General features: G+C 55.3%; 1 protein-coding gene across 4 annotated transcripts in view; it reads right to left on the minus strand.

Annotated features, from left to right (window-relative positions):
- The window catches only part of SEZ6 (seizure related 6 homolog), a 45104-nt gene extending 21670 nt beyond the window's left edge, over positions 1 to 23434 (minus strand). For all 4 annotated transcript variants that reach the window (XM_045983828.1, XM_045983827.1, XM_045983825.1 and 1 more), the window contains exons 1-3: positions 23199 to 23434; positions 689 to 1336; positions 137 to 270 (exon numbers count right to left, since the gene is read on the minus strand). In XM_045983828.1, the coding sequence (XP_045839784.1) occupies positions 137 to 270; positions 689 to 1336; positions 23199 to 23253 (837 nt within the window). In that variant the 5' untranslated portion in view covers positions 23254 to 23434. The remainder of the gene's footprint in view (positions 1 to 136; positions 271 to 688; positions 1337 to 23198) is intronic.
- Positions 23435 to 23443: the final 9 nt, after the last annotated feature.

Raw genomic sequence — 23443 nt, forward strand, 5'->3', positions numbered from 1 at the left:
ACCAAGTTTTAGGCCCAGCCCCGGCTCTAGGCCAACCACGCTGCTGAGCATCCCCACCTCTGCCAGTAACCAGCACTTTTCTAGAAAAATAACACACCAGTCCCAGCTTTGTCCCGGTGGGAGCCAGGTTGCTTACCTTGATTTCTACACCGTAGCCAGGGTAGACGGAAATGTAGTAGAAACAGTCCAGGCCGACATCTGTAGGTGAGCTGGAGGCCGTGGGGGAGTCCAGGGAGCCCTCGGGGCCTGAGAAATTCCAGCTACAAGGGCCTGGGAGGCAGGAGGAAACACAGGGCTAAGCCCAGCTCTGGGGATGTTGGTTCAACTAAGACTGACCACTCTGTGTGTGTGTGTGTGTGTGTGTGTGTGTGTGTGTGTGTGTGTTGAAGCCCAGCTCTTGGGGCACCTATTTCCCGGTTGAAAGAAGGGACCACCTTTGAGCACCTACTAGGTGCAATCTTATCTCAGTTGTCACAGTGGCTCAATGAGGTGGGTCTTATCGCCATTTTACAGATGAGTCTCAGCGAGGTTCAGCAAAAGTCCTAGGGTCTGTTGTCATTGCTTCACATCCGGATTTGAACCCAGGCAAGGGCAAGGCAGGCTGGCATAGTGACAGGGGCAGGGGACTACAGGGGCCCCGCCGTTCCCCATACCCATTTCCAGATCTCCACGCCAGGGGGGAGCTGACCTGGTGGCTGGACGGTGGTGATGCTGGTGGTGACAATGGAGGTGGTGGTCTCCTCATCGTCCCCTGAAGCCGTGGAGGTCGTGATGGCTGCCTCCAGCCCAAGCCCCAGGGTCTGGGACCTGACCTCTGGAGCCCATGGTCTGCCCATATCTCCAGGACCCTCTTGGGTCGGGGTCCAGGCTCTGCTGGGGGGTGTAGTATTGGGCCTTTCCCCCGAACCCAGGCTGGGCACGGGAGGTAGGGGAGCCATGATACGAAGCACGGGGGGCTCAGACTCCCGGCTCCAGGGTCTTTCCCTGGCCTGGGGCTGAGTGGGAGCTGCAGCCATGGCCGGAGTGGGGCTGGTGAAGACAGGACGGCTGTCCTGGTTGGTCAGGCGGGGAAGGGGACTCGGGGTGAACGGTGTCGGTGGGTCAGGCTGGAAAGGCAGTGCTGGCCTCAGCCCCTCCTCGCCGCCCTCCAGCCCTTCTTGTAAGAATTCCTCGAGCAGCGGGTGGTGGTTGAGCAGCTTCAACGTAGGGGCTGTTGTGACGAAGTGGACGCCTCGTTCTGGCTGCTCGGGTGTGGGGGCCACTGTCAACTCCCCGTCTGTCTCCTCGATGCCTGGGGCCTGCCCTTCCCCCGTGGTTGGGGTCTCTGAGGAGAGTCCTGAAATAATAACGCATGATCAGAGGTTCTCCCCCTGCCCCACAGGGAGGGGCATCACAGCCCATCCAAACCGTAGGGGACCCAACGATTTGTTGAGATCCTTCGATCTGTTGAGAACCAGGAGCTCTAGAACCCAAGAGCTGGGAATGAGATGACATCACCTATTTCCAGGATGTCTCATGAGCTATCCTTTCTCCCCCAACACCAGAGGTAGACGTTACTGATTTATCTCGCCATGAGTTCCGCTCTTCTCAGATTCGGCCTCAGAATCCTTCTCAACCCAACGCTCTGGCAGCCATGCTTGCCACCTTAGACTGACATGAGAGAGAAATATTTGCCACACCTAATCGGGGTCTCATTTAATAGATGAAGAGACAGGCCGAAGAAAGGAAGTGGCTCCAACCAGTGAGTTGAAGACCTGAGGTAAAACCCTTACCAAGAAGGCCAAGCCTCACCACAGTGACTTTTCTGCTGAGATTATAGGTCGTTCAAGTTCATTTTCTATTCTCAGTGAAGCTGCTGGTCATTAGTCTCAGGAAATGTTTCATATATTTGGGTTTTTGTTTTATTTTCAACCCTTTCCCTTCATTTTATTTTATTTATTTTTATTTATTTATTTGAGAGAGAGAGTGGGAATACCCGTGGGGTGAGGGGCGGAAGGAGAATACAACTCCCTGCCAAGCAGGAAGCCTGATGTGGGACTCAATCCCGGGACTCCAGGATCATGACCCGAGCCAAAGGCAGACACTTAACTGATTAAGCCACCCACGAGCCCTGGGGTTTTGTTTTAGATTCCCTCATGGGTACATGACATCTTTGTTAGGGTCCCATTATGTCCTATTTCTCTTACTTCTCAGAAAGTCATTTATCTTTTTTTATTTTTAAATCCTTTTAGAACAGTGATGTGAATAGAGGGGGAAAGAGACAAGCTCTAGAGTAAAGCCTATGTGGCTTCAAATCCCAAATCCGTTCCGCTTCCGGGCTGTGTGACCTCAAGCAAATAACCTAAACTCTCTGAAACTTAGTCTACTCATCTGTAAACCAGGGTTTCATTTTTAGGATTAACTGAGGATTAACTGATATTACTTCTTTTCTTCATTTGACACATCTTTCTGAATTCCCATTATCTTTCTTTCTCCGTCCTCCCCACCTTATCTTTCCTGTGTTACTAGCCAAATCAGGGATAGAATAATTAGCCCTAATCCATGGCAGACACTGTTAACCAATTTTGGGTATTTCTTGCTGAGCCACATGGGGCTTCAGAATCCTTCTCAAAGCAATTATCCAAGCAGCCACTACCAGTCAATTAGATAGGCTCTGGAAGATGAAACTTAGTTGAGTTGCTCTTGCTGGTTTGAGGTACAGATTGCTCTGCCATTTATTATTTTGACTTTTACAACCCCATATCTGGACAGATGATGCCTATTCTGCTTGTGGCCCACTAGGCTCTCAGGCTCCTCATCTGCCGGGAAAAGGTCAATGGATGCTGGCTCCAGATTCAGCTCCTGTAGAATTTTGCCTGCCTGAGAAGGCTGGGAGGGGATTCTGATTCTAACAGCTCTCAAAATGGCTGCATGAGCACTTGACGGGAGACACAGCCAGGGCGTTAACAGTTTGCAAGAAGAAGGTTGGTTCCTCTGACTGTCTGATGGTGGGGCTGTCATTTCACAGGCTCACACCCACCCCATGGATTGGCAGGCACGAGGAAGTGGCAGATGGCCTACATTCTGTTCAGGAGTCCATAGCAGCTCTGATGTGTCAGACAAAGGGGAGGAGGGAGGAGATGGATGGGAGAGGTGGGTGGAGGTCAGAGGGCTGGCTCTCCACTGCTTTGGGTCAGAGGGGTCTTAATGCCCCAAAGCCCCAAGAAAACAGGACCAATCCTTATCTCCTGAGATACCCACCAAAACAGCCCATCTGTGCCTTGGCATTCTGTGCCAGTCACCAACAACACAGTGCCCAAGCAGGCTCATACCCCCTGGAGCAGATGGTCTGCCAGTGCCCCGCCTCTTTCATTTGAGTCATCGATAGAGGGCCTGAGCAGTGGCTATGACATGCCAGGACAGGGTTCCTCTCTTTGCCCACCTCCCAGATGTCACACGGTCTTTGCCAGGTGAATGGAGACTGATCTTAGCCTAGCACAAGGAAGAGGAGCATTTTTCATCACATAGACTGAAGACCAAGTGTCCCTTTCCAGGATTGCTCCCTAAGAGATGTGGCCTGTGGCTCCCAGGGTAGGCATTTGTGGGATTCTTCCCTGGGGGAGGGAGGGCAAGGAAATCCTCTGTCTCAGAAAGGCAGCGCAGCGGGCAGAGCTCCTCCCGCTGGCTGCCAGGTGGGTGCTGGGCAATGGAGCAGAGCTAATGGGCACCTCCCGTGTCACTGTCAATTGCACTGACTGTGTTATCTGGGGGGGACTGAGCTCTTGGTTAAATGGGATCGAGATAGCATATCAAAGGAGCAAATTGATTCCGTAATCAGCTGCCACTTGGTCCCGGAGGGTGCTACCCACTGTCAGAGAAGGTAAGATAATCTCCAGGAGACAAGCCATTTCTGGGGACAGGGCATCTCCGGATATCTTGGGTGACTCTGATGGAAGCTTGAGGGCCTGTGACCTGCCCTCCCTGCCACCAGGCTCCTCAGGTTCTCCGCTGGAGCTGAGTTCAAAGGTGCAGAGATTGACAGAGAGGGAGCGTGTGATGTTGGGCATAGTGAAAGGGGGTGTCAGGGACCTACATGCTCAGTCAGGCCGTTCTCAGATCCTGTATTATATCATTGACATTGCAACTCTGGAGATGGGAATTACGAAGAACCTGAAGCCCAGATAGGTGGGGTAAGGACTCGCTGGGTCATTCAGTGGTGGAGCTGGGGTTTGAACCTTTGCTTAGTCTTCCCAGGATACTAGCCTGTCTCACAGGAGGAGAGAGGAGCTGTCGGGCAGAGAACCCCCCTCGCCAGCCTGGGTGACTAAGGCTCAGAGAGAGAATAGACTTGTCTCATGCAATCTGGAAGTAGAGCTGGGATCAGAATTTCTAGTATCTGGAACCTGAGTCGAGACTGACTTGGTCTGGACTCTCGGGAAGCCTTCTGGCTGGGACCCAGAGAGCACCCACCCAGTGCCCAAAGCACACCTGAGTCTGGACCCCAAACCAGAAACCCATAGCACTGGTTTCTCTGGGCAGGGGCACTGTGTCCCACACCCCTGTGTTCAAATGTCAGGCCAGGAAATCTGCTTCTCAGAGCTTTTGAGGCTACAGGGCCTCAAAAGGGCGGGCAGCGCGCCCCCCACCCCCCGCCGCCGTTGGGGCAACACTGAGGCAGGCCTGGGATGGGGAGAGGACAGCCCTGGACGAGGCCTCTGCTGTTGGAGAGAATGCGTTGACCCTGAGCGTGTCAGCATCCTCATCTTGACATGAGGATATTACTGCCTCTGTCAAGCAAAGGGCAGCTGCGTCTAAGCCCCGCGTGTAGGAGGTGGACAGGTTCCTTCAAGGTCCCTCACCTGTCTGCTCCCCCTGGTGCGGGAAGGCCCAAAAGCACACCCAGGGCTGCTCCTCTCTCCTCTCCTCCAGGAGGGATTCAGGGCCCGGGGCTTCTTCCTTTAAGAGGGGTGGGTCTGGGGAAACACCCTTTTCCTCCCCGCCACTGACATCCCCACCCCGAGGAGCCCCGGAACTCCCCGGCAGCCCCCCGCCCTGGCGTGGCCCTGCCGCCGCCCGGGCCCTCCCCCCGCATTAGCTCTTAAGCTATGCAAATAGACATCGGAGGGAGCCCTGTTTAAAGTATTTAGATGAAATGAAAAAAGGCTTTCATCGGCACTAATGAGCCATTCAGGATGCCTCCCCGGTGGATTCTCTCCCGCTCCCGCCTCCTAGCCCCTGCCACCCCCACCCCCCAACCGTGGCCCCTCTTGGGATTGGAGGCCCCTCCCCTTCTCCAGGCCCAGACTGGGCCTCCCGGGGAAGGCCACCTGCCCTGGCCTTTCCTCCCCAGGGCCCAGCTTGGTAAGGGGAGAGATGGGAGTCGGGTGAGCCACGCCTGACAGCCTCCGATTAGATGTGGGGGGCAGGGTGAGGAGTTGTCTAGCCTCTGCTTAGGGGAAGCTGGAAAGAATGGGGACTTTTCTTCACAGCCTCCAACTAGGCATTATCATCCTTGTCTTATAGATGGGGAAACTGAGGCTCGCTGAGGCCCAGGAGGCTGCCAAAGGTTTACAGTGCTGGTGGGCTGTGGAATTGGTCTGTGGAGGGAGTGATGGAAGGATTGGGGTCACAGTGCAGTGGCCCTGCCTGGAGCACCTGCTGCATGCCTGGAACAGACTCCAGGTGCCCCCTCAGGGCCAGCTGGGCTGCCCCAATTGGTGCTATTGTTTCTGCAAATCTTTTTGCACCAGCCAGCCGGAAAACCTCAGGTTCCAATCCTAAATCCATATGCCTCCCTGGCTCTGTGACCTGGGCAGGGGGCCTCCCACTTGGGCCTCGATTTCTCCCTCTGTGGAGTGGCGACGTCTGGGTTTGGCGAGGGCCATCTAGAAACAAGCCTCTGCTCCCATCTGCCAGCCCCACCCCGTTCTCTGCAAGGGCAGAAGGGGCCCCTGTCTCTCCGGTAGTTCCTGCAGAGGGCCACAGTTGCTGGCCTCCTAAGGAGGAAGCCAAAGAGGGCACAGGGAGGGGAGCCCAGAGTTCTGAGCTAAGGGCAGCCTTGATCCCTTCTTTGTGGTAGTAGTGGCTCCCAGCTGGGGTTGTGGGGGAGGGGGGAGCTTGACAGCAGGTGGGTATACAGGGGTGCCTGGGGATACAGTGGGCAGGGAGCCCACCCCTCTGGGTTCTGGAGGTTAAGCTGGCCCAGCATAAGAATGAGAATTTAATGGGATACATTTATTATCCCATAAAAGTTAATGAGTTTATTCTGGAGGTTCCCTGGCCCCTTTCAAGTTTTAATAGGGGATTAGTGAGGGCCTGGCCCCTGCAGACCCTCATTATCCCAGAGCCCATGGGAGGGAAGAGAGGTCCTGAGAGTGAGAGAGCCTGGGCCCCCAGAGCTACAGCCTGGTCTCCATAGTGACAGTACTACTGGGCCCAGGCCTGCCGCCTGAAATAAGAGACCCCGGCTAGAAGCTAGCAGGGCCACATAGGGCCCCTGAGGCCTGAGGTCCAGTTCTGGATGCTTCTGATCTGATTCTGCGTGCTCCTGAGGTATTTACAGCCAGTATCCCCACATCTGAGGTTGGTTTGCTGCTGTCTGACTACTTGTATTAACAGGAAAGGTGATATAAGCCCCATGTGACAAATGGGGAAACTGAGGCCCAGAGCTGGAGTGTGGTTCTCCACGGTCACCCAGAAGACATGGCAGAGCCTGAATGAACACATTCGGCCTCATCTGGAGCTGGACAGCTGCCAGGACTCCGTGTTCACCCAGTACCTTCACGTGCCACGCTCCTCCTCCCCTTCCTCTAAGGAGGTTTGTATCATTATCCCCAGAGATAAAGACTCCCAAGTCCAGAATGTTTAAGTAACACATCCAAGGTCTCGCGACTAATGAGTGGCAAGCCTGGGACTGGAACCCCGAGCTGGACAGCTCCATAACTCACTTCTGTCCACTCTCTCCCTGGGGCCTCCGGATTGTCTTTCCAGCAGCCTGGCCCTACTATCTTAGGGCACTTGTCATGGGAGCCCTACAGCTTGGGGCGACGGGGAAGGAAGTCCCCATGGCTTCCCATGGGGAGAGTGGTTAAAGCAGACACAGAGATACACTCAAAGGGACCTTCTCAGCTAGAACAGGTGCCTTCTTCCTTCTGCCCCATTTGCTCACTCTCCCTTTGTTTCTTCAAACCCTCCCCATCCTACTCGGCCCAGCTCCTATCCCCCTTCTGGGGAGCCATCGGTGCTGGCCAAATGGGTGACAATAGCTCCCACCTCTGACCTCCTGGGGGGGACTCGCTTGCGGGGGTGGGGGGTGCTCCACACACACGTACTGATTGGGTCTGTGAGCAAGGGTCCAGCACAAGGCCTCTCTCTTCCCACATCTCTGCCCACAAATGCTGACCCCTGGTGCTTGGCACAGTGAAGGGTGGGCTCAACGTTTCTGCCTGTCTGCATACGTGGAAGGCTCCCTTCTCCCCAAAGTGCCTGGCCCATGTCCAGCAGGGGTGGGCAGGGGAGGGCAGAGGCGGGCAGGGGCAGGTCCTACAGGGAAAAGATGGGCAGCCATCCCTTGGCAGTTCCCCAGCACAGCCCCAGATGGCCATTGAGGAAGAGTGTCTGCTGACACAAGTTAGTGGTCCGCCCAGTCCCAGCCCACCCTCTTCTCTGCCACCATCCACCTTCTCATCACACTCTTCCACTACCCTCTCTTGGTCAACCCCTGGCAGTCCAGTAAAATCTGCAGTGCAGATATGAATGGAGGCACCCCCTCTTGGCCAGGTCCCAGGCAGGGAAGACACTGATCCCCAGAATCTGAGCCCACATAGCCTTTATGAACATCTCATTCCTCCCACATTTACACAAGAGGAACCTGAGTCCAGAGGGCCTTCCCAGGTCACGCAGCAAACTTGGAGCAGGGCTGGGGGTCAGGATGTTGGGGCTCAGGGAGCATCTCGCCCAACCGCTCTGAAGAATAAACTCTCTAAAACTTCTGGGGCTGTGTACCATCTGTGGGCATACCTCTGGGGACAGAGAGCTCACTACTTCCTAAGCTGTCAGGGTTAGCTTTGTCTCCCAGCATCGTGGGTTGGGGTGGTGGATAACCCAGGGCTTTGGCATCTCAGGGTTGGGGTCTTCTTGCTAGATGGAGAGAGCAGGCATGGGGGTAAGTAGAGACCACCAGGGGTGCCTGGGTGGCTCAGTGGGTTAAAGGCTCTGTCTTCCGCTCAGGTCATGATCTCAGGGTCCTGGGATCGAGCCCCACATCTCATTCTGGGATGGAGCCCTCTCTGCTCTGCAGGGAGCCTGCTTCCTCCTCTCTCTCTGCCTGCCTCTCTGCCTACTTGTGATCTCTGTCTGTCAAATAAATAAATAAAATCTTTGAAAAAAAAGTAGAGACCACCAGCCAGGAATCAGCCCACCTGATCCTGCTCCAGCCCCTAACAGGCTGGGGTCCCCTGCACAAATCACTTCCCAAACCCGAGTCTCCATCTCCCCACTGGTAAAATGGGAGAAGTATCCGACAACCCTGGCAGATCTCACCTCCCAAGATCCATTGAGCCACAGAGGACTTTGTGAATAAAAATATGGAATGTCGGGGCACCTGGGTGGTTCAGTGGGTTTAAAGCCTCTGCCTTCAGCTCAGGTCATGATCCCAGGGTCCTGGGATCAAGCCCTGCATTGGGCTCTCTGCTCAGCAGGGAGCCTGCTTCCCCCTCTCTCTCTGCCTGCCTCTCTGCCGACTTGTGATTTCTCTCTGTCAAATAAATAAATAAAATCTTTTAAAAATATATGGAATGTGGGGCGCCTGGGTGGCTCAGTGGGTTAAAGCCTCTGCCTTCGGCTCAGGTCATGATCTCAGGGTCCTGGGATGGAGCCCCACATCGGGCTCTCTGCTCAGCGGGGAGCCTACTTCCCTTCCTCTCTCTCTGCCTGCCTCTCTGCCTACTTGTGATCTCTGTCAAACAAATAAAATCTTTAAAAAAATATATGGAATGTTACTGTTAATTGAAAAATCTGTCACATGTCCAGCACCATTCAAAGGGCTTTATCAGAATTAACTCGTTCAATTCCCACAATAACTGTGAGTTGCAACCTTTCATTATTCCATTTTACAGATGGAGAAACTGGGACCCAGAGAGCACAGTTCCCAAGATGACTAATTTGAATATATCAGATTCAAACCCAGGGGTGATCCAGCCCTGGGGCAGTGCTATCTAACAGGACTTTTTGTGATGAGGGGAAACATTTTATATCTGCATGTCCAATATGGTAGCCAGTAGCAACACATGGTGATTTGGGCTCTTGAAATGTGGTTTGGGAGACTAAGAGACAGAATTTTAAATTGTATTTCATGTAACTGAACTTACATTGAAATAGCCATATGTGGTTACTGCTATCATAGCAGAAAGTAGCTCAAACCTGACTTTACCTCCCATAGTTTTCACCACCACTCAGAAGGGAAGAGTCTAGAGCTGGGGTCCCGGAGAAGAGTTAAGATGGCATTGCAGTCTCTGCTCTCCTCCTTTAAGCTTGGAAAACTGGGGACTGGGGTTGGTAGGGAGAAATGACAAGGAGCCCTGGATCTTCTTTAGATTTTCCAAAAGGTCTTATGAGAGCTGGGCCTATCACCACTCACCTTTAGGGAGGATGAGCGCTACCCACCAATGTTGTTGGCTTCCCAACCTTGGCTAAGCACAGGTGTTCTGAGGGGTGGGGTGTTTGATGGGCAATTTTGGAAATACAGATAAAACCAGTTTAGGAGGGCTTTGTGGGTGGCCAAAAGCCAGGAAGACTTGGTCTCTTGGGATACAGCCCAGGATGGGACCAGGGTGTGTGAATGTCCAGTGACAATGTCCTCTGTGCTTTGTTGGCTTGCTGCAACTCCCTGCCCAGTCATGGGGGCAGGGAGCCTGGCCTGCCCCTCCCCAGGGCTCCCAGGGCAGCCCCAGAGCAGCTGGCTGACCTTGAGGCCATGGCCTCACAGTTACTGAGCACCTTCTATGGGCAGGCGAGGACCTCTGAGAGAGCTGTCTTCCCCCCAGAGCAACAGCCTTTCATGCTTGGAATCAATATTTTCCACTTTACATATGAAGGAACCAAGACTGTAAAGCAAAGGAAATCATCCCAGTTTGTAGTGGAAGAAACTGGCAAATGAGGGGTTTGAACTGGGTCTGCCTGTTTCCCAGTCTGGGCTTGAAATTTCTATCACACTGGGTTGCTGCTTGTGTATGCATGTATGAGTGTGCAGATCTAAGGGTATATGTGAGTGTGTGTATACAGGTCCAAACACATGCATGGGCTGTAAGTCATTACTATTTGTCCTTGCCCGTGGATGGCACACCCTGGAACCTGGCTGGCTTCCTATAGTCCTCAAGCCTCAAAAGGCACTAGCTCCCAGAAAGGATGCACTTTTCCCCAAGATGGCCACTGTGCTCCCTCCTTTTCACTCTGCCTCCTTCTTGGACCCTAACCTGACTCTTTCCAGGACCATGTGGCCTGGACAACCCAAGGGTCTGGGTACGTGGGCTGGGTGGGGGGCAGTGGTGTGGGGGTATGTGGAGACAGGGCTCTGGACTGCGGTGGAGGGGTGGCTTTCTTCCTTTTTCCCCACTGCACCCTCTCTCCTTTAAGGCTATGACCAGGGGCCCAGGGTAGAGGGGGCTCCCGGCTAACTGCCATGTTCTCTGCTTTCCAATTTAAAATCTAATATGGTCTCGCCACTGCAGAGCTGGGGGCTGGAGAGGTGATTAATGAGGCCTCTGGTACAGTGTCACCTGCTGCGTGCTCCACCTTCCCCTGTGGCCCTGCTCTCCCCGCTCCTGCCTGCCTGCTGGTCCTGGGGACGCAGGGGTCCTAGCCCTGCCCAGCCTCAGTTCCTCGGGGCTGGGAAAGTGGCACTGAACTTGGGGTCCCCAGGGGAAAGGATGGGGGTGGCCTTGGAGTAGAGGTAATAGAATTGATCTCCACCTCTGGGGGAGACTGGAGGAGTGGGGGGAGCTGCTGGAGTCCCGGTAGCCTCACCTCCCTCACCAGCCTGTTTTTTTTTCTTTAAAGATTTTATTTATTTATTTGACAGACAGAGATCACAAGTAGGCAGAGAGGCAGGCACAGAGAGAGAGGAGGAAGCAGGCTCCCTGCTGAGCAGAGAGCCCGATGTGGGGCTCGATCCCAGGACCCTGGGACCATGACCTGAGCTGAAGGCAGAGGCTTTAACCCACTGAGCCACCCAGTGCCCCTCTCACCAGCCCGTTAACTCATTAATCTGCCATACTCCACCCCAATTATGCCACGTAGTGTGGCCAGGGCAAGGGAGGGACGTGGCCCTGAGCTGGGTACTCAGGTCAGCCCTCTCCCAGCTCTAATGCTCCAGTCACCAGCCTGTTAGCAGCAGGGAGGTATTTTTCTGAAAGAAAAACCTTGGGAATGTTAGCTGGGCCGAGGAAGGCTGTGAAGGCAGGAACTGCATTCTCCCTGGAGCCCGCGCCAGGGCCAGCTCTGCCCAGCCCACTGGTGAAGTTGGGGAACAGGATCTAGGGACAGTTGATCTAGGGAGGAACAGCCAGCCCCTCCTTCTTCTGCCCGCTTCCCTCTACATACCTACCATGGACAGTTCCTCCCAGCCACCCAGCCCAGCAAGACCGGGCCACAGGGTGTCAGGGCCTCAGAGCGGGTACCTTCCTGAGTTCCAGACCAGCATCTCTGGGCTGCTGCCCTTTCCCTGAAGTTCAACAGCCAACACCATTGAGGTTGCTCCAAGGGCCTGTGTTTGCCATGGAGTGAATGAACAGCGCGGTAGCCCAAAGATTCTGAGGCTTGTTTTGTGCACAAAGGCCAAAGTTATGTCCCGGATCTTGTGATTTTGGCCTTGTGGCTGCTTTTGTGAGCCACCTCTGAGAGGAGAGGGACTGGGAGAGTTGGCTAGGGATGGAAGGGAGCTGAACCCAGACCCCTGGGCTGTCCTGGTCCTTAATGCTGTTGTATGCTTCTGGCCACTCTCTGCCCAGGAAGTCACTAGAGTGTCTGTTTTTAGCTGTGAAGCTGAGGAGCCTGCTGAGGTCTTGTCAGAACTCTGACTCCAGCATGAAGGTGGCTCTCTCCACCGACAAGCTGTGTGACCTTGAGCTTGTCTTGCCTTCTCTGGATCTGTCCGTTTTTTTTTTTTTTTCTTTTTAAAAAAGATTTAATTTATTTATTTATTTGACAGAGTGAGAGAGAGATGGAGAGAGAGGGAACACAAGCAGGGGGAGTGGGAGAGGGAAAAGCAGACTCCCCGCTGAGCAGGGAGCCCAATGTGGGGCTCGATCCCAGGACCCTAGGATCATGACCTGAGCAGAAGCCAGACGCTTAATGACTTAGTCACCCAGGTGCTCCCCGTCTCTTTTTTTATAGAGTACTTGGACTCTGGTGTTTTATTTGGGTGGAGACTCACAGCCCCACCTTTGATGGGGCTGGATAGAAGGCTGTTGAATGGAGAATGGATGGGTGGATGAAGGATTGTCAGGCTAAGTTCCTAATGGGAGTTCCCACGCTCAGGAGCTGATGGAACCTCTTGGGCAGGAGTATATATGCAGGTTGGGAGAGGGCTGGCAGCATGGGACCCTGTGCTCTTGTGACTTACCACTTGCCTTCTGTATGGCAGAGGAGCTCAGGATCCTCACCTCTCTATGTTGGTCAGTATTTGTTGAGAACTTGGAAGACTAGGCTTCCAATACATACATGTGTATGTGCGTACATGTGTGCAAGTATGTGTGCAAGTATGTATGTGTTTGTGTTATGTATGAACATATACATATATGTGCATTGGGGGAAGACAAGCTGGGAGATGGGGGATGGAGGTGTGAGAAAAGAACTTGGAGAGGTATTGAATTTTTTTTTTAACATTTAATTTATTTATTTGTCAGAGAGACAGTGCACAAGCAGGCAGAGTGGCAGGCAGAGGCAGAGAGAGAAGCAGGCTCCCCGCCGGACAAGGAGCCTGGTGCGGGTCTCGATCCCAGGGACGCCGGGATCATGACCTGAACTGAAGGCAGCGGCTTAACTGACTGAGCCACCCAGGCGTCCCGAGGTATTGAATATTTTTGAGCACCTATTGTGTGCCAGGATCTGCTGGCCTATTCACCCACACTGCCTGATTAATTTGCCCCATCCCATAGTGAGAGAACTCGACAGAGGTGGGAAGTGCTCTAGTGGACCCCAGAAGCTGACCTGGGGCTATCCCTGCCCTGCTAAGCTCAAGAGACAGATAGAGGAACAAAGGCCCTCAGAAAGCAAGGGAGTTCAGAGCCCAGAGGGCAGGCACCCACTCCAAGGAAGCCAGCCGGGGCTGTCTCCCCACTCCATCCTCTAGTTCATGCCCTTTGAACTGCTGTATCCTAGCCCCTTCCAGCTGGTGCCAGTTTCCAGAGCAGATGAGGCAGTGGCGGGGTGGGACCCAGGAACCCCAAGAGTCTGGGGCTGAAATCGCTTTGGGAAGTGCCAGGGCAGTACCAGAGATCGGGGGTGGGGGGCTGGAGGGGGGAGGTCACCTAGTCGAGGTTAGCCCCCTACACTGAAGTTCCTGACACTTTGAGCCCCCTCTGACTTCAGCTTCTATGGGCGAAGACCTAGGAGCTCTGGCCTTACTTCCAAACAGCTTAGAGAAGAGTCACTGGAGGCCTGGGCTCTGCTCTTAGGAACATGGGGAGAAGGGAGGGAGAGAACAGCCTGGGACCTTCTCCCAGCCCCAAGCAGATGGGATGGAGTCTAATCTGCCCCAGGGTATGGGCCCTGAACCTACGGACAAGCTCAGGCTCCCCTTGCCTCCATAGCCTTGTAGGACTGAGGGGAGAGGGCTTTACCCACCCAACATTCCAGACTGTGAGGTTCCCCAGGCTCTGTGCGTCCTCCCCACTTCCCCAGCAAGCTGAGTGGGGGAAGGGAGGGGTGCAGAGCTGCTAAAAATAACAGCAGCAGCGCCAGCCTCAAGTCTCCTTGAGGGGTCAGTGGAGCCCAAGGTCAGGGTGGAAAAGAATGGCGGGGGCTGCAGGGAGGGAAACACACCAGCCTCAACTGGGGCCTCTTGTGCCTCTACCAGGGCCACAGCCCTACGGTGCAGGGATAGAAGCACCCAGATATGCAGGGACACACCGACACGGACACCCAGGGAAAGAAGGACGAGCCAGGTAGAGAAGCACACAGATGCGGCTCTTTGCACATCTAGGGCTTCTTCTTCCCAAGACCCTCAGGAATACCAGAGAGACCCAGCTCTGCCACCCCCAACCCTTCAGCCTTCTCTCCTGTCCCAACCTTGTTTTGACCTCCAAGGACTCTGCCAGGTTGGGTGTGTGGTCTCTTTGACTTGAGAGGGCTAAGTCTTCCTTCTCTGATCCCTCCAGTCTCCTCTGCTTGAGGCCCAGGGCTGGGAAAGGCCAGTGGGCAGTGTCAGGGACATGGCTGCAACAGAGACCAGACTCAGGGTACCACGCAGGCGGTTCGAGTCTCAGGAATACCACCTCAACTTAAGCAGCAGGTGTCTTCCTGGCCTGGCTGGTAAGGACCCAGCAGGGCAGGACTAGAGATCTACCAGGGGATGGGCAAGAAGTGAATGGGCAATGAGGGAAGAGGAACAAACGGAGGCTGGATAAATAAATAAATGAATGACCTCTCTCAGGCATGCCTTGTTTCATCCCACCTTTACACCTTTGCCTGGAGATGCCAGAGGTTCTTCTGCCCTCAAAAGAAGGCGACTCTCTTTCCCCCATTTCCTCTAACCAGCCAGAAAATAGGGCCTCATGACAGGAGGGGGCCTGCCAGCTGCCGGACCAGATGTTTCAATTCATGAACACGTCCCCTTGCTAGATGCAAATGATGTCTAAGACAGTGTCCATCAGAGCAGCAAGTGAGGGTCGAAGGCCCTTAGAAGCACCCTGAATCCAACCTTCATCCCTCCATACTGCTAGTCTCACCTTCCTGGTCAGACCTGGACCAGCTGGTGCTCCCTCCCCATTCCTGCCTCAACAGTCTGTCACTGGGCTCTTCCACTGACAATCTGAAAATCAGCCCTTCTTGGTGCTGGACAGCTCTGGATCCTGGAGGACCACGGCCCCAAGTGGAGCTTTTGGTTTCCTTCCAGCACCACCCGCTCTGATTTCCTTTGATCTCCGTGATGTTCAGTAAAAGAGGTGGGACGGGTGCCATGAACCCCCAAGGAAATGGAGGCACAGGAAAGTGATGTGAATTGCACAAGCTCACCCAGCCAGCAAGAGCCAGAACTGGGTTTAAGTCCTGGGGGGGCCTGGTTCGCTGATGAGCACTTTCTGTTCTTCCTTAGGGGGTGTCCCCTCCTCCCTGAGGCATAAGTTGGCTCTCCACACTGCCCTGATAGCCCCCCTCCCAGGCTCTGGGACTCCCCAGGCACCTGCTGGCTGATGGGACCCAGGCCAGACACTCAGCAGGTGGCTGCTTGAGGGACAAAGGAGCTGGTGCTCAGCTGCTGTGCTGGGAGGGAGGGAGAAGCAATGGGGGGTGGGGTGGAGGGATTTGGTCTAGGAATGGGGAGAGGCAGGGTCTGCTTCTGTGCCTTTAATAGGGAGCAAGCATGCAAGGGGGGGGGGGTGTAAAACAGCATGCAAATGAGCATCTGTGTGGAGGGGGTGCTCAGTGGTTCAGCACTTTTCATAGGGGCTCTCCAGTTCTGTCCTTCCAGCCCAATGACCAGCTGATACGAGGGTCCTGAGGGTAGAGAGAGGATCCCGTGGGGAGGGAAGGACTGAGGGACCAAGAGAGATGTTGAGGTTGATGCCAGGATGTCAGGATTCTGACTGGGACCCTGGACTGCAGGGGATATGGGAGGGTTGGGGGAGGAAGGGAGAGACCCACTGCTTGCATTCTGCAGAATGGACATGACTTGTTGCCAGGAGGGGCCCTGCAACTGCTCTGTTTGGGGGTTAGGGGACACCTAGTCCCAGCAAAGATGGGAAGAGTTGTGATGAAGGGCACCACAGTGGCCTGGCCTAGGGGTCCCAGAGGCTTACTGGACCTTCAAAGACCCAAAAGGTGAGCCCTCTAGCCTCAGACAAGAAACTGACCCAGAGCAGTCCCTGGCTAGGAATCTCCTGTGCTTCCGAAGGCAAGGGGTTGGATCACGTAGGTGCTGTTTGGCATCTCATTTGTATCTCATTTAATTAAAATCAGAGGGTCAGGTCTAACTGAGAAGGCTGTCACAGCTGAGCTTATCATTAAGAAGGCAACTCCCCCTCTAAACTGGGTTCCTTTAGGGCGCTGATCATGTTGTATTCCTACTTATCAAACACCTGATGGGGCTGTTGAATGGAGAATGGATGGGCAGGTGAAGGATTGTCAGGCTAAGTTCCTAATGGGAGGTATTTAGCTTTTAGAGGACAGAGAGCCCTCTGGGCTGGATGATCAGGAAAAAAGGGTGTGGGAGAACTGAAATGAGCAGAGGGACACAGGATAACATTTCAGGAATGGAAAAATGGCTGAGCAAAATTGTAGAGGTTGGCCCAAACAAGACATGAATGGAGTCTGGGGTTTACCCTAGCATCTTTAACCAGTCTCTCCATGCCCCCCCGCCTTTCCCATGACTACTCAGTTTCTTCTCATCTCTTGGCAAAGTCCCTTGTCCCTGCTGGGCCCAGCCAGGACCTTTCCCGGCCCTCCCCCCAACCCCTCTTGCCAGCCTGCCTGCTGGCAAGACTGCAGACTGAAGCTGGAGACCCGGGTTGTTGTTGGAGAAGCGGCAGATTTGTTTTCTCCAGAGCCCGCCGAGAAATCTCAACAATCAATGGCCAACAACACTGCCGGCGGCTGCAGCATCGATCTCCCCTCCCTGGGCTGGCAGCTGGGTGGCAGGTAGGCAGGTGGAGGGAAGCTGGGGCAGGCTTGGCATCCGGCTCTGTCTAGGAGCTGAGTTGAGCTTCAGGCAAGTTTGGGCTTTCCTGCCCTGTTGGGGGCGGGGGGAAGGTGGGGAGGGGTGGGCCTCAGCAATGGGGCTGAGGGGTTAGGCTGGGGCAGCCTGGAGGCCAAGACAGGATTAACTGGTCCTCTCGTTCACCAAGGCCCCCAAGACCGAGATTCACTTGACTCCTAGCCTCTGCTCTGGGCTCCAAGTGTCTGAAAGAATGTTTGATTCATTGCCTCTAAGAACTGAGCAAGATAAAATATCCCTAGTCTACAGCAGCAAGGACTGAGGGTAGACAGGAAGCTAAGCCACTGCCATCACCAGAAATGTGCAAGAAGAAAGTTAGGTGACATTTATAGTTCTGTGCAACCACATGGGCTTGAGCTTGGCCTATGGAATGCAGGTAGTAACTTCTATCTAGAGTTGGGATGAGAACTAAATGAGCTAAGGTATGGAAAGCGCTTAGTATGGTGCCTGGCACATAGCTGGTACCTAATAAATGTTTGCTAGTATTGCTGTTATCATGGTGATGAGAATAGTGACAGTTGCCTGGGTTCCCACGAGCTTGTACTAAAGCTTTGCCTCTGTCTGGGGGGGTGGACACAGTGCTGTCTGCAGCCAGGTTTTGCAAAACAGGGAGGCACTTTGGAGTAGCCTACTTAATGGCAGTGAAGCCCAAGGTCAGTCACTTAATCTCTCTGAAACTCAGTCTTTCCATCTGTAAAGTGGGGATAACTAGTCTCTTGTATTAAATAGAAAGAACATGTGAGGGGCACCTGGGTGGCTCAGTGGGTTAAGTCTCTGCCTTCGGCTCAGGTCATGATCTCAGGGTCCTGGGATTGAGCCCTGCATAGGGCTCTCTGCTCAGCAGGGAGCCTGCCCCCCGCCCCCCCCCCCCCCCCCCCCCCGCCTGCTGCTCTGCCTACTTGAGATCTTTCTCTCTCTGTTAAATAAATAAACAAATGAAAGAGCGCATGAGAGGCTTCTGAGGGTTCTGGGCCAGGCCTTATGCTTCAGTACTTGTCTGTGGCATGAATGAGAGAAGTATGGATACAGGTACTCTAGGGACTGTTCTCTCAGGAGAGGTGGAGGGAAGCTGGGGCAGGCTAGGCACCTAGACTCTGAAAGCTCAGTGGACATGAATTATTAGATGACTCCCAGGCCCCCACTTTCCCATTCAAGGACATGCTAGGCTGAGAGCTGCTCCCGAGGTTTCATGCTGGTCCCTCTGAGTTTTGTGAGGATGTCTGAAGTTGGGATGGACGGGGGGCTATGGTGAGAAGCCCGACCACATGGGGTTGCCTCTCCCTTTCATGAGTCCTTAATTTCATACAGGCCACCTCTCTCAGCTGGCAGAGGTGGTAGGCAGGTGCTGTGGGAGGGAATCAAGAAGACCGGGCTCCAGGCTTACCTCGCTGCTGTCTACCCGTGCAACTCTCATGAAGTTATTCAACATGTATTTAATGTCTGTCATATGCCAGGCTCTGTGCCACTGGGGACACAAGCAGGGATGGCTGGAGAGAGGCTTGAGCTTTCTCAGAATGGCCATCAGCATCCCACCCTCAAGCCACCTCAGGCTGACGATGTGACAGCATAATTTGCGGAACGAAAAAACTAAGTCAAGGCTATAATTTATAGTGGGGATAATTGGCCAACTGTTAGGAAAAGGAAAAAAAAATCCTAACATACAATCTATGTAAAAATAGTGTGCTTGCTGGGCAAACTCAGCCTCAAGGCACGGGCTCTGCTGCTGTGCCCCCACCTCTTTTTTCTGACCCTGAACTTGTTCCAAATAGGAATTCTTGGAACTGCCCGGAGAGGGGCTGAGCAAATCAGACTTGTTTGCCTCCTTTTTGAGCCCAGTCTTGCTCCTTGGAGAGAAACAGCAAGCAGCTGGGCACTCATGACCTAACAAGATAGGTACCCTAACGAGGGAAAGTGGGGGTTGGTGGGAGGCCGAGAGACCCCTGGCCCAGGCTAGAGGTCCAGTCGGGTGAGGTTTCCGCTGAAGAACCAAAAATACTGCTAAAGAATTGCAGGAAGTGCCAACCAAGGCAAAACCCAAAGCACGAGATTGGCCCAAGAGGGGAAAAGAATTTCATGCAGAAGGAATGGAAAGAGCCCAGAAGCTGTTGAGAACATGGGTGGTTTGGTGGGTTGATTGGCCTAGCTGGGTGAGTGGGCTTCTTAGACCTGGTGCTTCCTGCTGGAATTAGTCTGGAAGGGGACTTGAAGATCCCCTCTGTCTTTCCCACACCTCCCAGCTGCTGACCATGGCTAGCAACATTGTTTCCCCCACTCCCCAGACTCTTACTTCTAGATCCTGGCACTTTCCCTCAGAGCAAGCCAGGAAGCTGGGGACCCAGAAATCTGAATGACTTGACAAGCCCTTGGAGGCCCTGATGTGCTCCTAGGCTTGGCAACCAGCAGTTGGTGCAAATGTACATTGAACGCTCCAGACAGTGAAGACTCAGAGAGGGCAGAGGTGCGCCTTGGGTCACCCAGGGGGCCTGTGCTCTTCACCTATCAGGGCTGAGAGTTCCTTCACTAAAGTAACCCCCTTTTTCCCATCTTTCTTGTTTGGGGGGTTGGGGCCCCCAGCTCTGACACTTCTGCCCAGGCGGAGGCGCAACATCCCTGAGCTGAGATCATCCAGCACTTGCGGACCAAATGGGCTAGGAGGGATGGGGACAAGGAGGGAGGGGGCACGCTGGAGGACTTGGACACCTACATCTGGGTGGAGGGAGGGGGTAAGGAAACCGACATTCAGAATTCCTCCCAGCATTCAGGCAGCCAAGGTGGGAGGGGCATGAAAGCTCTAATTAAGCCCAGTTTCTAATTAAGCCCAGCCCCTGTGTCACCTCACTCCCCATTATTGTCCCCAAGGCATTTTAAGCTGCCACCCTACTGAGGAGGCTGGGACGGCCGCCAAGGCCTGCCAAGCCTGATGAGCCTAGACCCAGGAGGGGCAAGAAGCCAGCCCAGACTTCCCTTCTAGTCTCTGGGTCCTCTAGTCTCCTCAGAAGCCTAGGCAAGCCTCTTGTGTACCATGTCTACCTCTGGGGCTCTGAGTGACATCTAGACTGGATCCCACGGGGCCTTATCCCCAGCAGCCACTTCCTGACCCCAAAGTGCCAGACTTGGGGCAAAGAGCAGGACCTGGCTTGGGCCCCCAGATTTTGAAATGTACTGCTAGAATTCCACACCTCCCATGAGTCTAGGGGAAGCTGCAATTACCATTTTAGGTTAAAGCAGCCCTGGTTTGTTAACCCTTTCTGCACTGGGACTCCTGGAGGCCAAGCCCTCCTCTTTCTCTCCTTCCTCCTCCAAGCCTTGCCTCCCAGACACCATCGCCTGGTTCTTGACAGAGGGAACAGCCCCTGCTTGTGGTCCCCTCCCTCTCTCTTTCTGCCACACACTCTCATCAGAGTTTAGAGACTGGAAGCATTGGGTCCAAGGTCACAGGGCCAGCGAGGCAGCCTCTGCCGGGGGAGAGACCCTACCCCACCCCAGTCTGTACCACTTCCACCTTCACAATCTCCCCAGGCCACATTCACACACGCAGAGTTTAATTAACTTTATTGATATTCAGAAATTAGGAGAATGACTAAAGGTAATTGCTCATTAAAAATCATTAAACTGACACAGCAGGCCCAGGCACACGCCACCCCTCCCAGAGAACGGCTTTCCTCCATGTGGCAGGATCCCTGGGGTACCATCCTCTGGTTGGGAGGATCACGGTGGCCCACTGTGCCCCTCAAACCAGAGACCGATCTTACCACACCCTCCCCTCACCATAAAACTACGGGGTGGGATCCAGAGAGAGGTTGAGCCAGGCCCAGGGTGATCTTACCCTTCCTCCCCCCACCCCACTTCTAAGGCCTCCGACATCTGGGGCCCTTCTGCCACTTCTGGGCGGCTCCCAGGGCATCTCATGGGCTGCCCAGAGCTGTGTCCTCCATCTATGTGTGAGCAAAACTCTGGGGTGGGGAGCAGTCTTGAGGCCACAGGCCTCGCGTTGTACCACCTAACCCTAACCCCAGGTCTTCACTGCTGGAGGCCTGCCTTCTCATGGCTGGAGCCCCCAGGAACCCCGAAATGGCCAAATGCTCTGCTTCTCAATGAGACAACTCAGTACCCCAGCCACAAGGACGTGGAATCTCCACAGAGATGGAGGGGCATGCCAGGGCTTACCCTGGTCCAGGTCCTCTCCCCTCATGCCTGGCACTGCACGGCTGCTTCTTTTTCTCCCTTGGGGAGTGAAAATAGAAGTCTTGCCCAGCAGGTGAACTCCTAGCCCCTTGGGCAGGTGGCCCCATCGGCATTGGAGAGGTCCAGCTAGGTCAAGGAGGGACCCTGGCTAGGGGCACCCAGACTCTTGGCCACAGAGTGGACAGATTCCTCCCAACACTTGCACACTTATGCCCAGTGGATGTCCCCCCACTCTCAGCCACACCAGCCATCCATCCTCCTGGAGACCCGCAGTCTCACTCCAGCCCTGCAGGGAGCTCTCTGGCAGAGGCTGCACTGCACGCTAGCAGCCTTACACACTCTTCTCACTGGCTCACTGCTGAGCCCTCACCCGACATCCAGACCTCCTGAGGGGCAGACATCCTTGGTTGGACCTGTTATTCCAGACACACTGGGCCCTGGTTCACACGTTCACACTCAGACCCACACACCTGCACAAGAGGCTTCAGACACAGGCTCTGAGCCCCAGGGGAGGTGTCCAGAGCAAGATGTGGCCAGACCTGGGAGTCCTGCACTCCCAGGGACATCCTCAGATGGCTGGGCCAGGATGCAGGCTTCTTCCTTCCTCTTTCTGCCCTCAGCAGGGTGGGGTTTTGGGGGTCTCCTTGCTTCCCCCCACCCTCCGGCCCACAACGTGAACACTAGGTTCTGAGTTCTGGGCACCAAGGGAGGACCAGGTGTCAAGGGAGGAACAGCCTAGGGCAGCCAGGGGGCCGGGCGAGGACACCCGGCTCCCTTCCACCCACGCTGACCCAAGCTGGAGGCTCAGAGAGCAGCTTCCGCGTCCCTAGGGACACAGAGCGCACTAAACTGCCATCCAGGGGTCCAGCCTGGGCCCGGCCCCGCTGCCCTGACCTCCAACGTGGCCTGAAAAGATCCAACGAGTAGATTAGAAACTCCCACCTTCTCCCCACTCCACATCAGAAGCTATGAACCATATTCTTTGAGGGACGGCGGGTCCCAATTCCAAGCAAGGTGCAGGCGAACCCACCAGCCAACCGGCTGCAGTGGAAGAAAGACCTGGGGGTCTGTAGCTTTGGTGAATGTTTGTTTGAGCCGGGCGGCGCAGGTCCCGTTGAGACTTGGAAACCTTCCTTCCCCAGAGGCACAGAGCCTTCATCCTCTCCCTAACACTCCCTTGCTGCTCACTTCAGGCCAAGCTTCCCTCGACCCGGGACCAATGAAGTTGGAGACCGGACTGTGAGCAGAGGACCGGAGGCAGCAGGGTAGGGTGCCTGCTTTCCTGCGACGAGTCTGCGGCCATGGGATGGGCGGGGGCTGAGCAGGTCCGCGGGCCGGGAGGGAGGAAAAGCTCCGGGAGTGGGCAAGGCGCAGAGTGCAAGAAAAGGACTTCGGAGAGGGAGGCTCTGGTGCAGAGTCCCTAGCCCAGGACCTCAGCCGTTGCGGCCCATCAGAACGAGTAGCCGAATCTGGGGCCCCCGGTCCCTCGAGTTTCTCCCTGGAATTGTACTCTAGGTTCCGACTCCGGCGTGACAGCGCGAAGCGGAGGGAGGTGAACGACTTCCCAACCCCGGGGTCGGCCGCCATCCGGCTCCGTCCCTCCGCAGTGAGGACGCGGGGGGCCCGGTACTGGCAGCAAAGTCTAGCGAAGTTTGGCAGGCAGTAGGGGAGGCGGGACCACGGGCGGCCAGCAAGACCATCCAGATTCACCGCCCCTTGCCCTCTCCCCCTTCCTGCACGCGCCCGGGCGCTGCTAAGACGCCTGGAGTGTGGCGAGGTAGCGCGCGGGTGAGCGCGTGAGTGTGTGAGGGGAGGGGGTGGCGTGATGAATTGCAGCAGAGAAATCCCATTAGATCCGAGGAGATGATTAAAGGCGAGGTCTTGGCCGGGCGCGAATGGCGGGAGCCGCGGCATCTTCCCGCCGGTTGGAGCCCGCGCCCCGCCCGGCTCCGCCGGCGCGGGGGCCAGCTCAGCCGGCGGAGCGCGGTGCTTGCGCTGGGCAGCCAGATGCGCGAAGCTGGGCGGCGGTACGGTCCTCTCTTCCCACCCCCGGGACCCCGCCCCCGCCCCCGCCCCCGTCCTGTAGCTGGACGCCGGGGTCCCTTACCGTGAGTCAGGAGCGCCAGCAGTGAGGGCAGGAGCAGCAGAGCTACGGAGCGCATGGTGCCGGTTGCGGCCGCGCCCCGGGTCGGAGCTACGGAGGGGAAGCGGGGGGCTCGGCGCGGCGTAGGCGCGGGGGACAGCGGGGTCCTGCTGGGTAGAGGGAGCGGGGCCGCCGCCGCCGCGCCGCCAGCGCCTGACAGAATCAGCACCACGGCCAGCGCCTGGCGTCGGCGCCGGGGATCGCCGCGC

Source organism: Meles meles, chromosome 18 (assembly GCF_922984935.1).
Source record: "Meles meles chromosome 18, mMelMel3.1 paternal haplotype, whole genome shotgun sequence".
Taxonomy (NCBI): Eukaryota; Metazoa; Chordata; class Mammalia; order Carnivora; family Mustelidae; genus Meles; species Meles meles.